The 18827-nt window shown below is 31.1% G+C and overlaps 1 protein-coding gene across 2 annotated transcripts in view; it reads left to right on the top strand.

Moving 5' to 3' along the window:
* The window catches only part of LOC129976658 (G-protein coupled receptor Mth2-like), a 44620-nt gene extending 39920 nt beyond the window's left edge, over positions 1-4700 (top strand). For both annotated transcript variants that reach the window (XM_056090348.1, XM_056090347.1), the window contains exon 2: positions 3001-4700. In XM_056090348.1, coding sequence (XP_055946323.1) covers positions 3062-4504 — 1443 coding nt within the window. In that variant the 5' untranslated portion in view covers positions 3001-3061 and the 3' untranslated portion in view covers positions 4505-4700. The remainder of the gene's footprint in view (positions 1-3000) is intronic.
* Positions 4701-18827: the final 14127 nt, after the last annotated feature.

Here is an 18827-nt window from a genome sequence, read left to right as displayed (position 1 = left end):
TTAGATATGCTAGTAACAAAGGATATAAGATTAATTTTACTAAGCATTTTTATTATAATAATCTTTTATGGTAACCAGGATAATTAAAACCACGATATTCGTTCAAAAATAAATATCCTGTTGCTTCAAAACGGGAATGCTTAACTCTTTGTAGGTGAAACACGAAAACTTAAAAATTCAAAGTCTTTATAATTAGATAATTTAATGGGAATTTTATCTTTGCATTAAATTATATCTTTGCCTCTTGTTTATAATATCTTTAATTTGATAAAGTAATTATGTAAAGTAACTGGATATCTCCGAACAATAATTCATTTTCAATTATCAATGCTTTTTTTAATATTCAGCGAAAAATTAGATATATTCAATGCTGCTTTTTGACGCTTGTAAATGTTGAGAGAGAGAAAAACTATGAAAAATTATCGTCTTTTTAGAATTCTTATTTGACAATCGAATAAGTACAGGAAAAAAAAGGAAAAATTATTTGCTAAACGACTGATAGCTCCTCATTTAAAGCAGGTCAAGCTCATAGACACAAGATGATCAGCATCATCGGATACGTCACTATGACGTTAGATTTTGGCTTCTAGATTCATTCAGGCGTATCGTAATCATTGAGCTTCTGCTGTTACGTTTTCGTTCACGTTATCTATACGTTCATTCTACTTCTCAGCGTAGATAAAGTTCGTTTACTTTCAACTTCAAAGCAGAAAGAAAATGCGTGATTTAAATGCATACACCGTTCATGCTTCCAAGTTATTAATTCTTCAAAATTGGATGGATGTTAGCACGGGACATAATAGGTAGTGAAAATTTCTCACGAATTTACATTTAAACAGCCAAATTGAAGACATTTTGCAATCATTTCTATAGATATGATTGTAAATAGGTACAGTTATTTACATACAATATTGTATTAGCATAATCTGCAGATTTAGTTCAAATTCGTCAAGAAGATTCTACTCTCTCGTATGTTGGCTCAGTTTTGAATATTTTGTGATTTTTACACCATTAGTATATTTTTGTATTTCTTCCCTTTAAATGAGTGAGAAATCTAGTGTAAATATATAAATACTTCCATTATACGAAGCATATAAATAGACGAAACTGAATCTACAAAAAATTCGACCTTCAGATTTTAACGGATCCTCGCTTCATATCTCTCTGAATTCAAAAGACACACTTTTGGAATTATCTTTGTTCATAACGGTCAGTTTATGAATAAAATGACTCAAACGCAATGTGCTAGACTGATGATATAAAGGTCATATACCAAATTTGCTATTTGCAGATTTCTGTCAAATTTTGAGCGTGAGGTCCATTGTGAAAAGTCCATTCAGAGGATGTTCAAATGTCCGGAGGCAAGTGAACACGATGTCTGCAAAACTTAGTTGTCAATTATTTGTTCATTTATTTTTTATTTAGCGCGTATGGAAGATGAAGGATCGGTATCAATGTTAAATTCGAAGAGGAACTGACAATCTGTACTTTTTTATACATGTAAACGCGATAGTTAAAAAAAAGCAATGATTTAAATGAATGAAATTTGCTATGTCATTTTGTGACTACAGTTCCAGTTCTGTGTCAAATTTTGATTTGAATCGGTCTGAAAAAATACATCTAAAATACATATTCCTCTTTTTTATATTTGGGTAATAAATGCATTCCAACGATTAATCGCGAAATATTGCACTCCAATAGGCTTTCGTAATTATTGTACACCAGTGGCATCCGGTTTATAATACATAAGTACAGATTTTCTTTGCTACACTACGCAGTACACATCACTCTTGTGCAGGACTTTGAAAATAAAAATCTGAGCAATCATGATACACAATTTTATTCAGAAAAGGAAAGCGAAAACATTTATTATAAAAAGTTTAGGGCAGACTACACCCGCTTCTTTTTTTGTCTACCAAATTTCATTCCTACTAGATGACATCACCACAAAGCGCGACCTCACCTAGCAGAAAGACACAAAGCGACATTTGACGAAAACTGAAAATCGGAAACCGACAAAAACTCAAGTCTTCTAGAAGAATGTGTCGGTAGCAAAAAATCCTAAAGTTTATGAATAAAAACCTATATGAAATGTTTTGATGCAATAGTTATTTATCCCAATAAATTTTAACTACTAATAAATTGAATTTGAACTACACTTTAGGTATTTATAAATGAGCAAATATATGCATAAAATGATTTATACGTGGCTACATAATATTTATACCATTATTTTTATTAAAGGCCTCGTATCTTGTGTGTTGAAATTAGTGATTCAGAACCATTGCGAATCAGGAGAATGTATGTTTAAATCGCGTTCAGATCATCTAATGCAATCGTTCCGCCAAATAGAACTGTAAAGGGTCAAATCTCAGCTAACTGAATTCTACTGACAAGTACGATTGCATATAGAAAATCAACAAATGAAAACAATGTGAAACCATTCAAAAATATATTTACAAGATACGTGTTTGTCCTTAATAAAAAAATAGAAGTCGAAATGCTGTGCAGCTACATGTTTTAATTCAAATATTTCTTAATTTGAAATTTCAAAACTTTGTCTCGAAAAATGAAATAAAAACGAATGTAGAAAGAAATTGGCAGTCTTGTTGATTCATAGTGCGTTAAGACCCAGTTGTCTCATCCTTGGCTTTTACTAGTATGTAAGCTATTCTCAAAATTGTAAAGGCTTTTTCCCCAGAATTAAATGACTAGTGCTCTTTCATATATTGATGAGCAAATACCCTATACTTCTAATTTACCAAGTCTTATTCTGAGCTAAATTTCCCAAGAGCCCTCCCCCTCCCATAACCAATGGTTGGATGAATAAAGAATAAAGCTTTTCCCTTTTTTAAATTAATGCTTGAAATTAATACCATGCCATTTATCATATATCAATAAACATTTATTAGATCCTTAAATATATTTCATATATTGAAAGAAATGGCATGTTTGAATTATGTTTTCGATAGTATTTCTTAATGTAACTATTTTTTTCAGATCGACTTCAAGGCTGACCACTGACTCTTCATGGATACTTGACTAATTTGCCTCTAAAAAAATGAACTCCTTTGCTGTCAGAATATTGGTGTTGCTGGCGATTTCTTCGCTGTCGATTGGCCATGTTCTACTCTCCAAGCCACCCATCGAAGTCTCATCTTTTATGAACGACACCGATGAAGACCTGAAGAAATTCCAATATTTCCATTCGAATCAAAATTTGAGACAAAATTTAAACTGCAGCGGATACACTGTTGAACACAATTACACTTTGTTGGAAAATGGTAGCTTACATCATCCGGAATTTGGCATAATCCAAGATACTAATAGATATATCTTGGAAAATGGTACTTTGTACTTATGTTCAACAGAATCTTCAACAGAAGGTGATAAAGACGCGATACCTGACTTAAGCGACGAATTTTTAGCTTGTGGTAAAGTTTTAATCGACCCAGACGAGTATAAAGTACTGGAAAACGGAGACATTCACATTGAACTGTATTCCCTCACTTATGGACGTAGAGATTACTATAAGGTTGATAATGGAGTCTACATCTGTATTCCACAGTTTGACGAGATGAAGCAAAATAGAAGCCTCAACGAAACATACAATAAGAACTTGAACAAATTCTCAGATACTTTCACCTATGTGACAATTATTGGACTTCTGATTTCCATTTTAAGCCTGCTGTCACACTTAATCGTTTTCTGTGAGGTTTCTTCAGTTCGAAACTTGCCAGGCTATTGCTTGGCATCTCTCAGTTTATCTCTATTGATGGCCTACACTTGTTTTTTAATCGTAGCTTTGGTGAATACAGGACGCAATTGTCCTGCATTAGGCATTTGTATATACTATTTTTTCTTGACTTCATTTTTCTGGATGAATGCGATAGCCTTTGATGTTTGGCGATCATTTCGAGTTGTCATGAGGGAACTTAGAATATCTAGTCACAGATTCCCGTGGAGAAGATTCTTATTATATTCGTTGTACAGTTGGACAATACCAGCTATCTTGACTATTCTAGTGAGAGTCTTCGATTCAACAGAGCTGCTGTCCAAAGATTATAGGCCATCTTTTGGAGACGAATTTTGCTGGTTTGGACAACGCAGAGCTTTGATGGTCTTTTTCGCTGTGCCATTGATTGTTGTCATGATTTTAAACGCTGTGTTCTTCTTGGATGTCACTTATGTCATCAGTCGCGCTACATTAAAAACGAGTCGAACCCATGAAGCTACATTAAAGAAAAGATTCTTCATGTTTATGAAACTTGCTCTTATCATGGGCCTTACTTGGATCGTTGGTCTCGTAGCTGGTTATGCAGATAATGAATTTGTGTGGTATTTGTTTATAATATTCAACACTCTCCAAGGACTATTTATATTTGTGGTATTCTCTTGCAGCTCTAAAGTGCGAGGTTTGTTTTGCAAGAAGTACAGAAATCACAATCTTAAGAGAGGAAGCACCTCAGTAAGAACTATTTCGCAAATATCTGCAAACGTTTAAATTCTTTTAGGTCTTTATAGTGCCCAAGTTGTAAAATATGTAGTTTTAAGCAAACCTTCAAGGCATTTTTCATTCTATAATTCATTGCATTGTATATTTTTCTTCATTTCATGTGTATATGTTTTAAGAATTATGAAGATACATTTCTATTGCATGCCAATTTTAAAATGTTTTATCAAAATGTATTCGCACAATTTCAAACATTGTAATTATTTGTGTATATAATAAAAAGTTATAAAACTTGGTGTTCATTTATGAATTCCATTTCCAAAAATGGTTTTGTTGCTAATTTCTGATAGGTAACAAAAATTAAGATTGCATTTTCAAACTGGCAAACGAATAGTTATTGGAATGAACTGAACTGGAATGGAATTAATTTTAGTTTCTAAAGTGAATCCCAATTTTATAAAATTTTCATTTATAATTATATTTTTCTGGAAAAAATTGCTTCAAACTGAAGTTTAAATATTCCGACATCGGATAATTTATAGGAAGGATTATTGAAACAATTTAATTTTTTCGGATTATTTATAAACAATTGTTAAGTCCGAACAAATTAATTCCAATAACTGCAATCGATTCTATTTGAATTTTTCTTGCAAATAATGTAGAACATGGAAGAATTTTGATTGCTTTGCAGAAGAAAGTATACATGTGCAGTATTAAAATTATTACAGAAATATTCTCTGAAAAAATAAAATATTGAAGGGGTTATTTCCCATTTTATTATAAAAATTTAGAATTTCTTTTTTTGAATACAATAAGATAATACAAAATTTCTGAAAAAGGAATTAAGCTTCGGACAAATGTTCATCACCTTTAGGAGTCAAAAGTTTAGAATCCCAATCTTAACTCAACGTTATCACATGACAAACTGTTATGTTACTTTTGAAAGCCATACAATGCCTCTAAATTTCATGATAAAAATTATAATGGATTATTTACACATGATCAAAATAAACTTTTTATCAATCTTAATTTATTTAAACGTAATTTGAAATGACCTCTAATACCCTGAATTGAGAATTTAAATTCCTATAGATACATTTTATTTTGGACATTATTTCCATCTGTTGTAACAGGGTTCGTTAAAAAATTAAGCATGTTCAACGAATTTTTGTCTTAAATTGTTACCTACAAATATAATTAAGAATTTTTATGCTTACATTTTTATTTAATTCGATGCACGAATCTAACTCATTCATCAATTGAGGTATCAAACTTAAATGCAACTTCTCAATTTAAACGGCACTATTGTTTTTCTTAAAGACAAATATTATAAAAACATATCAACCCTCTAGCGCCAACAATACCGAATTTGAAGACCCTCTTTTAATAACGTAATTTTACATTTTTACTAAGTTATTGATCTTTCCTTTACTCACTTGTAAAAATGTATTAAGATTCCAAACTGCCTGACATCCCTGTTTGTATACATTATTATTGGAACAGGCATGTAATGTTTATGAATATTCTAATAACTAAGTAAATGCAGTAAACCATATAAGAACGTGCCCAATTATATTTGAATGTGTGTTGATATTATCCTAGTATTTTTTCATTTCACACTACATTTTTCACAAACTTATTGATGTGGCAATTAGGAAAATAGTTTTTGAATCGACTTATTTGTGGTTCCTCTCTAAGCTTAGCGATTTCTAGACAGCTGCCTAGAGGGATACCGGCTGTTAAATTCCATGCTAGTTTAAAGTGCTATTTGGATGCAAAAAACTGTCTAGAATAGGTCTAAATATTTTTAGAACGAAATAATAATGCTAATCTATTCGTGATCATTTTTATCTGTTGGCTTATGGCACATTTGATTTAAATCGGTTTAGAGAAAACTAAACAAAGAAATTATATGGAATGACTGAAGAGATTTATTCGATTCGTAAGTATTAAAAAAAATCAAAGCATTCACTTTGAATTTAGACTGCTTATAATTTCTTTCGAATCTGCTTTTCTTAAAAGAACTGGGCAACTAAATAAATTGTATGCAAGTCATGGGAGCATGTGAAATAATTGGCTTATTGCTAATGCAAATTTCTATTGCTATATTCACCTCAGTTTTTTTTTTTAATATTGGTTTTGAAAAAAATAACATTTTATTAGTTTTAAATCCTTAAAAATTCTACGTTTTACCAGGATTTTAATATATCTTTTATTTATTTAAAAAATGAAAACTTATTCATTTATTTGCTTAAGCTTTCGTTCCAAGAACGTTAAAAGTGAACAAGTGGGTGTATTAAATCAATGACTCAAAGAAACTACCATTAGTGATTTCCTGAAATTTGCAACCTTTAAATGGGTTTAGAAAATAAAGGTCAGATTTTTTTTCTTTTTAAAGGATAATCACCTTATGATCCCGATAATTCATTTGCAAACTGAGATTCGTCATGGTTGAACTCAGGGCTAAAAGATTTAACGCCCTTGAGTCAATGTTGAAATCATTTTACGCTTCACAGATTTATAAAGAAAAAGCATATTTTTACATTGTATTTTCACAAATATTGGAAAAAATTAACACTTTAATGGTCGCTCATACAACATGTGAGTGATACTACCGCTGTAGGTTATTGGCTGGTAACATACTCTGTGTAATGATTGATTAATGCAAATAAGTATTTTTTTAAAAAAAAAATTAATTCTTTAAAAATATTTCTGATCCCTCGATTGCTTAGACGTGCGGCCATTAAAGTGTTAGGAGCAATTGCGTTATAATTTCAAATATATTTATAAAAGATATATCAACAAGTCCTCAACTAGTTCAATAAAGCGTTATTAAATAGAAACCAAATGTATGCCTTCTATAATGTGCCTAAAAGCAATCCCTGATTTAAGGGCTGAGATTATTATTAATGAGGATTATGTTATGCAAAGGAGTTGTATGAAGTTTTCTAAATAGCACTATTTTAATGAAGTGATCCACTTATGAAGTTTATACAGCCATGAGATTCGAAATATTGTCACTCCAAAGTTTAGATCACAGCGTCTACAACTCCATGTTTATATATTTTGGAAATGCAAATTTTAATTTTTTTTCCTTCGAATAATAAGAGTTTTGATGCTATTATATCACTTTATTTGGTGATTGTTACTGTGTGAGAATCGTTAAATATATAAATATGTAAAATAATCTCTGTAACTGTCCTAATAAGTAAACGTTCGTTGATAGTGATTATATACAAATTTATTTGAAAAATGGAGATTCAAATACAAAATAAAATTGAGCAAAATTTAATTAAAAAAATTATTTGACATTTGATATAATTTTTATGGCTATAAGTTATATTTCCAAACAGCCTCAAAGCATTTTTAGGTATAAAGAAGTATACTCCGCATTTTATATAAAGTCTCCTTGTATAAAATCTTCATGAAAATTTTTGTAAAATTGTAAAATTTTTCGACAGAGTTGAAGACAGAAAAATATTTTGCAGATACGATTTGCAAATTTTTTCCGTGGCATCAGGAAAATGTTTTATAAGATCTTTATCATTTTACCAAAAGACTTCCACAAAATAAAGTCAGTAGCAGCATGTTTTCAATGATTGTTTCACTTACCCGTATATAAAACACACTGAAAATATTTTAACGAATCTTAACGTTTTAGATTTTCCTGAGTCCGAAAAACACATTTTTGGAAAACGTCCGTCTGTCTATCTGTCCCTGTCTGCATCAAAGATAACTCAAAAATGTTTGGAATGCGACGGATGTCATTTGGTATATGGTCTTTTCATCAAATTCATAGATTTTTATCAAATTTTGAGCAAATTTCATTCCAATGTATCTGTCCGGTTGTCAGAATTTATGCTAACACGATATCTATAAAACGAAGAGAATAACAGATGAAATTTGTTGTATAGATTCAGCATCTATAGCCTGAGCTAAATCCAATGAGAAATTCACCATCTGTGGATCTGTTCTTTGAGAAATATATGAACTTGATAACTTAAAAAATACATTGACTTAGATACATCAAATTTGGTGTGTGATTTTGTGATTACAAGTGTCATTTTATTTCCAATTTTTGTTTCAATCGGTTGGGAAAAACGCATCTAAATATACAAATTCGATTTTCGAGTACTATTAACCGCATACCAAAGATTAATCCCCAGTAGAACTTGTCAAGGATCATAACAATGGATTCAATTAAAATGATAAATTCAGAATAAGTTTTTTTGTAATAAAAATAATTCTTTTTTTATTACAAATTTTTTCTTTTATCATTAATCTTAAAACAATCAATATATTTCAATGGCATAAAATCCTATCCAATGATACGTTTTTCATCTCTTAAGACATATTAATATTTGTAAGAAAGATTGATTGATGTTTATAACAAAAATGTTGAATAAGATCATTTAATTTTTGCCTTCAGCTGTCATCCGTTGTCTGTTGCCTTAATTTAACTCTTCGTATATTTATGAGATCTACCAGGAAAAATTGCCTTAAGACGAAGATAAAATCGTTTGCATATAGCCTCACTCTCAAGTGCCATTAATATATAAATACTTAAAAGATAGTTTTAAATAAGGCAGAAAACCAGGCACAACTTACACCAAAGAACAGCACATGAAAGCATAATAAAATATATATTTCTACATGATAATATTTCTCAGGTTTATAAATAAAAAAAATAATCTGATGTTCTAGCTTTCTCGCTAAAATATTTCTTATAATCTTAATGGCTTTGAAAAAAATTAAGTTCGACCTTTGTTTTGAAAACAGAATTATACTCAATTTGTTGTCCTTAATTTATTTTCATACAATTTTAGAATAACCAAAAAAAAAAAAAAAAAAGCGCAGAAATTCTAACTAGATTCACTCTCAATGAGTTTTTATTTGTGAAATTGTGTTATATCATACAACAATTTATTTTCAAATTTATTGGATTCATTATTTTCCCCATCCTTAAGGATAAGCAAAGCAATTCGAATATTAATGCTATTGCTATTTGCTAAAAGAAAATTGTTTTCTTAATAGTGCAGTCGTGCTGCCATCTATTGACATACATGGTTAACATAAAATATTTCCCGTATAAGTTTAAAGAAAGGTGATATAGAGCATCTAAAAACAATAACAATATTTAAAGCTCTCTCTTTTAGCGAAATATTAAGAGCAAAAATTTTGGAAAAATTATTTATTATGAATAAAGTTAATATTTTGTTAAATAAATGCTTTTTATTTATTTGACACATATTTAAAAAAAAAACATTTTTAACCTATATGACTGAATCATTTTTCAATATTATTGCGTCCTTTTTTCTTAACCATTTCATTTCAAAGATACATATTTTTTACTATAATCATTACATATTTTTTTGTCACATAGCAATATTGTTATATTTTTACAATATAGTATATAGAAATCAGAGCATCATCATCATCATCATTAACTATTAAAATATCGTTCAATATTTATGTAATAGGATTATAATTTTGAGTGCAGATGCAATTTTTATTTTATTATTTTTTTAATTTTCAATATAATATGTTTATTTATTATTTAAATTTAATTGAAAAATTTCTGAATTAAGAATTTTTAAAACCGATACATATCTAGCAAGTTAATAAAAAAATTCGTCGGAATTTTTTAAAGTCATGTACATATTCCTACCTTTAAAATACTGTATCGCTATGATTTAACTAATTTACATAAATTTAAAATAAAATTAATCAAGAAATGAAACCTTTCTTGTTTTATAACGACGAAAGAGAAATAAAACATCAAAAATGTTTACAAAGTAAAATAAAACAAAAATTATATTATTTAAAATGAAATTCCAAATAAAGAAAAATTTTGATTTCCTATTTTGAGACGTTTCCTATTTGGAGACTTGTGAGAAGATTTCGTCTGAATAGATTTTACTCAAAATTTGATAGATATATAAGAATTTGGTCGCAATTCCATATACTAAAACTTGCATGTAGCCAAAACGTTTTTGAGTGACAGTGTTCATAGACAAAACAACATAATGCCAAAAATATGTTTCTCGAACTCAGGAAAGTCTAAAACGTAGAGATTCATCAAAATATCGAGTTTGAAATTAATACAATTATTGGTAAAAGTGAATTGTAGTGTGCCCCTTGCTGCGCCAACAATGCGAAGTCGCCAATAAAGATGGTGGATAAAATAAACATATACTTCCGCGGAACAGTTACGGTTACCATTTCCCGCCATGTAATTAGGACTTTTTACTAATTAGTTTTTTTTTTTTTTTTTTTTTTTTTTTTTCCCATACTGTAAGCATCTGTAGAAGGCACCGGGCTGAATTTTTTAACTTAAAAAAAAACATCCTACGGCTTCTCTAGCAGCGGGAGCGGGAACCTAGTAGCCTCGCTAGCACATAGAACATAAGGATTGTGTGGTAACAGGAACACTACATAACCAAAAGAAAAGAAAGAACGAGAAAGAAGCAATCGGAACATTCTCCATACAAAATTTCAAACAAGCATCCTTTCCTAATTTCATCAACTTGTATATATATATATATATATATATATATACATATTTCACTCACCCTTCATCCATTCTGCAGTTCGAAATACTGTCTTCCATCCCATTTACCCGACACCCATTCTTGCACAATTGCCGACATAACAAATTATGAAGGGAACTAACCGTTAGAATTGAGAGAACTGCGAAGAATTCCATTACAGCTGTCTTTTAAAGTGAGAATGCAGACGATTTCGTAAATTATTAATTCAGACGATTTTTTAAAGTGCATACTGACAATTAAAAGTTGCGAAAGAATAAATATTTTCTGTTCGTATTCACATTAAAAAAAGAAAGAAAGAAGAATATAACTTTTAATTATAAGCTTAACTTTCTTTATATAATAAACTTTTAATTATAATAAAGAACAAAATTAAAATCTTTAATCGATATTTTTGTTAATATTTTTAATTTAACATTTTTCATAATACAGTTGTAGTTTACGTACAACTGAACCATTGCAAAAAGTAGTAAACAAAACAGCATTAGGGTTGCTAGAAGAACGTTCCGATGGGTTGCCATATTGGCGACAAACTTGGGGGCACATTATTCTTCAGTTCACCGCAATTAATAATTAGATGCCATACAGAAATTGAATCACCTTATGACTTGAATTCATAATAAATCCGAAGTAATAAAATGTTATAAATAATTCCTAACTACAGCGATCCATTTATTAAAGAAGGATACAATTACTGAGTTGTTTGCAGTATTATAATACAGCTAAAGATAACGATCTCTAACAGTTTATGCTTAAAAATACTGAAACTCTAAAATTTAATTTTTAATATATTTTAAGCTGATGAAATGCAAATTTTTGGCAATAAAAGTTTTTTTTACTGTTTACATAATAAATTCTTTAATTGTCTGCCATTTTCAACTTTTTAATTGCAAAAACTCTAGATAAACTCTAGTTTGAAGAATGGAAGATATTTAATGTGAAGTTGTTTGGATAGTAAAGAAAAGAAATATTTGTATAAAGTTAAACTGAACGTTTTCCATATTTTATTATAGCGATCTCAAATCTCTGCTTGGGCGCCGATATAAATAAAGAAAATTAAAACTCGTACATTCTATTATATAATAAATGCGATTTAGAATAAAAATTTTGGAAATACGTTTTGTTCAAAGCATAAATTTCTCAAAATATTATCTTAAGGTTAGTTGAAAGAAATTTAATATTTTTTGTATTATCATATAATCTGACATTTTATATCATATAATAAATATTCCTTGATAATTATCGATTTAAAAAAATAGGAGAATTTGCTCTGATTACATAAAGTTCATCTAGAAAAAATAAATTGTAAATATATATAAGAATATATGCAAGAGAACTATAAAGGATCAAATTGAATATTTCCATATTTTATTATGGCGATTTCGGTAAAAGTGTAGTTTAGTCTGCCCCTTGCTGCTCCAAGGATGATAAGTCGCCAGTAAAGATGGCGGGCAAAATAAACACTTCTGCAAAATAGTTATGGTTACCACTTTCTGCATTAAAATTATGATTACTGATAAGTATTGTTTTATCCGAGATTTTATTTTTAACCTTTGGGATCGCTATCGCTCCTTGTCTTAACAATTTTGAATTAAAGAAGCTTTTCAAACCAGCTGCGCCGTGTCTAGTGTAAAGAGCAAAATTTAGAGCATGCGATGCCTTCGGCATTTGAAGAAAGCACTGGAAAGAACTTTTTTAATTAAAAAAAAACCTCCTACTGCCTTACTAACAGCGGGAGCCAGATCCTAGTAGCTTCGCTAGAAAATTGGACATCAGGACTGTGTGGACTACAGGAACAGTACATTTCAAAGAAACAACCTTTCCTAACTTCATCAACTTGTAAAAAAATTATATTCCACTCACCCTTCAACCATTCTGCAGGTTCAAAATATTTCCTGCCATCCCATTCACCACACATCCGTTCTTGAACAATTACTGACATAACAAATTATCAAGGGAACCATCAGAGCACCAAAATAATTACGAAAACTGCAAGGAATTTCATTACAAAACAGTTTTAAAGAAAGAATTCAGACGATTTTTTAAAACCCTTACCAACAGTTAAAAACTGTAAAAGAATAAATATTCGCTGTTCATATTCACATTATAAATAACATTGCAGTGTCTTATTAGCAATAATAATAATAATAATAATAATAAATAAATAAACTTTTAATTAAAATACAGAACTAAATTAAAATCTTTAATAGATTTTTTTTATTATTTTTAATATAGCATTTTTCATATAATAGTTGTAGTTCATGTACAACTCAACCATGGTAAAAAGTAGTAAACAAAACAGCATTAGGGTTGCTAGAAGATTGTTTCTTTGGGTTGCCATATTGGCGTCAATATCGGGGGCACACGAAACTACACTTCAACCATTTTCTATCGTATAACCAATATTTCTTCATAATTATCAAAAATTTTAAATATTTGAAAGAATTTGTTCAGATTACGTAAAGAGATTTCATTTAGAAAAACACTAATTGTAAATATATTAGTTACAACCAATTCCTGTATAATTTAGAAACACTTTACTTATGTTTTCATTTTCCTCGGCTTCCAAATATAATGCATACTTATTTGAATTCCCGATAGAGTTACACGTTATGTTTAAGCCAACTCTTTTATGAATAAAAATTAGACTTGCATTTTTATTAAGAAAGATATACATGGAACACAAAAAAATACGAAACAACACACACTTTTCATAATAATTAAATGTTATATGAACAAGATTTGATCGAATATGAATGTAAGACGGTTTAGAATTTTTAATATTTTATATCAGGTTTGGAAAAATTTGTTAAATTTCAAAAAAATTACAACAGAAATTGGATTAGCATTTCATTAATAAGATGTTAAAAACATTTTTACATTACAAAATTAATCAAAATTGTACACATTTTTAAGCACGCAAAAAATATGGAAGAAACTATAAAGATTTTTTTTCATTCAAAATCATAAGAGAAAAAATCTTAAATAAAATATATAAATACTTTAAAACTCGAAAAATCTGAGGAACTGCAAATGATACATTTGAGATCTAAAAAGCAGGCTGCTATGTTTTCCATTTATACCGACGATGTTCCTTTGTAGAGCTGTAAAAGGATATTATGCAAGCTTTGGCCTTTAGACCCTTTTATAACAACGCGTTTGTTTTCTTTCAGATTAAGTTTAACAGATGCTGGCCACCGAGCGGCTAATATTTCCTTGTGGACAAAAAATTGACGCCCGTCTTCACTTTCCACTGTTATATTCGAATAATATGAAGAACGAAATAAAGCTTCCATATCCGCGCTCAAAAGCGGACAACCCGTGCATTGCGACAAATCAAACTGTCCATCGTACAGATTTTCAATTGAAGATTTGCTACTTCCGTAGCAAAATTTGAAATCTGTCTTTAAGGTCAAAGAATCGTTCTTTGCATGTAAAATGCCCATACCTTCTTTTACTTCAAGGAACGAACATGTTTTCACTTTAGCTGTCGTTATATTGGAGCTCAGTAAAGTTTCAGTTTCTCCCAATTCATGTGTCTGATTGTTTATCGTGTTGACTAAGAAGTAGTTGCATGAAATCATGGTCGGCTTTGGCATCTCTTTACCTAGATATTTAAATGCAAGTATTAAACATTTATTATCTACGTCTGATTCATCAACATTTAAAAAGAATTCGAATTTACCTGGGTAAATTCTGAGTAAATCTATTTTTTTGCAGCCTAGATTTGATTTTATAAAAACATCTTTCAAATCCCAGGAAAGTGAATCCGTTTCATAATTGAAGGAAGTTTGGGCAAAAGGATGATCGTCCCAACAACAGCTTTGCAAAAAATTCTGGCTGTATTGAGCAAGCAGGTCTTTACTGATTGAGACGGATTCCAAATCTACGTATGCCTGACCAGTGTAGGCATATTTCAGCATTTCTTTTACCACAGAAACGGGGAGATCATTAATTTTAAAAATATATCTACCATCCGTGGAAAACTCTAGATACTTCTCTATTAGCTGTGGTAATCTAGCATATAAAATAGACCTATGAACCTTCAATTCTTGATTCTCAATTTTAATAATAGCATCGTAGAATTCACCGGATTGCAAAAGCTTTCGTAAGTGAATTGGTAGAGTCTTATCCAAATTACGGTGCTGCACCCCGCAAGTTATGTTTTTGTTCGGTCTTATTCTGCATTCAACTGTTAGATAGTTCTTTCTCGATTTGTAGAACGATGCAGTAAAAGACATCCCATCTCCCCAAGGCGGTTCATCACTATATATAACTGTTTCTTTGCCGGATATTTGCGTTTCTTCATGACAAATAACTTTGTAAATAACGTCAATGATTGAAACAGCATTTTCATAGTTTTGAAGACGATGTAATGATATTTCCATGGTGCTTAAATTACCAGGCGATGGAAGCCTCATTTCTAAATACCAGTAAGTCTTTGGTAACAGGCGAGTCGTAAATACAGGACTTTGAAATCTTTCCTTTGGATTAAGCTGGAGATTATATATTCGCCATTTAAATTTGCACCATTTTTCGCCTAAATCGCCTATGCACTTATCAGGATCGTAAAATTCGAGATAATCTTTGTCGTATACCTCACAGGACATTATCAGATAAGTATTATCAAAGCATTGACAAAAGTCCAAATAAACTTTCTTAAAAAGCTTTTAGTAGCACGAGTCCAGATTACAAAGCATGCTCGTTGCCATTTAGACAAATAAAAAACTTAGTCGCTTGTTCCCAATAGGCTATTCTGAAAGCAGCGTTCACACGAGGGCAACTATTGCACGCAATGAAAGGCCACGACGACATTAGAAACATCATGTGACCCCAACGGGACAGTGGCAAATGGTTGTCTCATCGGGAAATCTATTTGTCATTGTCCGTGATCCATGGTCACGTGATCTTACTGAAGTAGGCGTGACCTTCCATTGCGCGCTATAATTGGCCTCGTGTGAACGCTGTTGAAGAATTGTAGTATAAGCAGTTCTGGTGCTCCTTATAACCATCGGGACTAAATGCTCTCTAACTGGTGTGGTGCGGAAGTTTGGGGTCAGGGGCCAGCTTAGGTGTCGTCTTCGTCATCTGCCCGGGGTTCAAATTTACGAGACCCACCCTAAGATAGCCTTAAGTAGCGTTCATCCTAGGTCAACTATTGGACACAATGGAAGGTCACGACGACCTCAGGAACATTACGTGATCCCAACGGAACAATGGCAAATGGTCGTCTCATCGGGACAACTATGGGGCATGACCTTCTATTGCGCGCAATAGTTGGCGTCGTGACAACCCTGCTTTATTAAACTAAATCCAATAATTTTTCAACTTGAGTATTTTCATAAATTTTTTGTTGATATTATATAGTATTTTATATAGTTTACTATAGTATTATATAGTTTATATAGTATTATATAGATATTATATAGTTTACTATAGTATTTTAAATCTACGAATTTCTGAAACGAAACATTTAAAAATAAAATAATTCACCTTGAAGTATTGTTCTTGTAAACTTGAGTGTTTTATTGCTATTTATTTGAAAAGTGTTACGTCAGAACCGGCAAAAACCGTAGTGGTTGTTCCTCGACTTTATGATTAAACCATGACATGTTAATATTTATGCTAAAACCCTGTTTTGAAACTATTTGTGGATTACTTGGGGAAGATCAGGTGAATTTGATAACCTTAGTTGCACAAAATTCGGATTATGGGAATGATTATGGGAATGCATCCACTTCATCAATTTTCAATTTTCCCTCTCACATTAACCCTCCAATTGCTTACCCACGATTTCCGCAGGTTAGCAATCAATCCATTCTCTATTGCATCCCGCTTTTTTCACAGTTTAGAGTGTTTATTTTTACACTTTTACACTTACAGACGCCGCGGTGGTCTGATTGTAAGGTCTTGACTTCGGAACCAGAGGATTTCAGGTTCGAGACCCAATTCCATTGAAGAAACGTCATATAAGTGGGTTTGGTGCATGTTAAATCGGTCGGCGCCAGACGTCCTCCCCTGTTGTGTTGTGGAAGTTTGGAGAAGGGGTGCTAACTCCGGCATCGTTCTCGCCATCTGACCGGGGTTAAAAATTGCGAGGTCCGTACCATAATAGACTATGCTGCTTTAAAACGGGGCATTAATATAACTAAACTAAATTTAGGATTACAGAATTTTATTATGTCATATTATTATCGTGTAACATAGAATATCAATTCAGTTTGTTTGTTTTTTTTTGAAAAATATTTGAACTTATTTTCAAAAAACGCATCTAAATAGTGATTTTTAAAAATGACGCAGTGAGAGGATTAAAAGGAATTAATTGTATTTGACCACTGTGAACATATTTGTCTTTCAATACAGCTTTCGACAAGAACAATTTTACCAATCTAGAGTCCCCAATCCTCCAATATGAAAGCGGATAAGTCATAGTGCTGTTTTTATAATAGAATGATCGCAAATTCTATGTTCTATGCCAACCGAAATTCCACTGAATGTTAACTGAGCCGGTGTGAGATCAAAAGATTCCAGGAAGTTCGATATCTGATTCTTACAGAAATTCTACTGAATGCACAAGGCTAAATGTGTGGGACAATAACATCCTAACGTTATTTTGAGAGATTTGTTGAAAAGTGCAACGATTAAGTGATATTCTTTTTATTTCATCAAAGTATAATATTACGAGTCTTCTAAGATCATTGTGAAGTCTCAAAAATATGCTATTAATCCGAAAACCCCAATGGACAGCCAATGGAGGATTTATGACTAGACAGCTGGGCTAATGAGGGCCGCAGGTAAATCGATTAAAATGGTTATTTTTCTGGTCAAAAAATAAATTACTAAAAAATACAAATTCGTTGGATTATAAAATAATATGGATCAGTAATACTGGCCGCCTTTGGTAACCAGTTAGCAGAAATTAATGATTGCTGAAAATTTCAGATTGTTTACTCACAAAAATATTTTTTAAATTCAAATTTTGATGGACATATATCTTAGATTATTTCAAAACCCTTACAGAGTTCTGTTCATAGTGCTTTGCATTGACTTTATTTTCTGTCAAAATCTTGAGGCCGCGGTGGCCTGGTGGTAAGATCTCGGCTTCGGAACCGGAGGGTTTCAGGTTCGAGACCCGATTCCATCGAAGAACCGTCGTGTAAGGGGGTCTGTTGCACGTTAAATCCGTCCTGACCAAACGTCCTCCCGCTGGTGTGGTGCGGTGTGGAGAGGGGGATGCCAGCTCAGGTGTCGTCCTCGTCATCTGACCGCGGTTCCAAATGATGAGGTCCGTCCCAAAATAGCCCTAGTGTTGCTTCCAATGGGACGTTAATATAACTAAACTAAACTAAACTAAACTCTGTCAAAATCTTTATACATCAGAAAAAAAAAAAACAGCAGAAAGCAACTGGAGGCAATTTAGAATTTTTCCACCATTGCTTGATGCAGCACTTTAACCTTAATTTTAAGTAAAACAAGATATCAAAATTCAAGCATGCCTTATATGGAAACATACTCAACATAGAAAAATGAGGAGAATTTTATATCTTAATCACAAAGTTGGAGAAAAAGCTGGATGACATATTAGCAACAACAATGCAAATGAAGGAAATATATTGTAAAATATACTTAAAGTATAACAAAAAATTAATTCAAATAGAAGAAATATATTTTTAAAATTATGGTATCATTGAAAAGATATTCATTTTAAATATGAAAATGCTGTAAAAAATCATTTTTTTTTTTTACTGTAATAATTTTGGAAGCTATCATGAAAAACCGCCAAAATTATGTTTTATTTTTTATTAAAAGTCTAGCCAAAATTTTGA

Source organism: Argiope bruennichi, chromosome 7 (assembly GCF_947563725.1).
Source record: "Argiope bruennichi chromosome 7, qqArgBrue1.1, whole genome shotgun sequence".
Lineage (NCBI taxonomy): Eukaryota > Metazoa > Arthropoda > Arachnida > Araneae > Araneidae > Argiope > Argiope bruennichi.
Note: the sequence above shows the minus strand (reverse complement) of the source record. Positions and strands in the feature narration are given on the sequence as shown.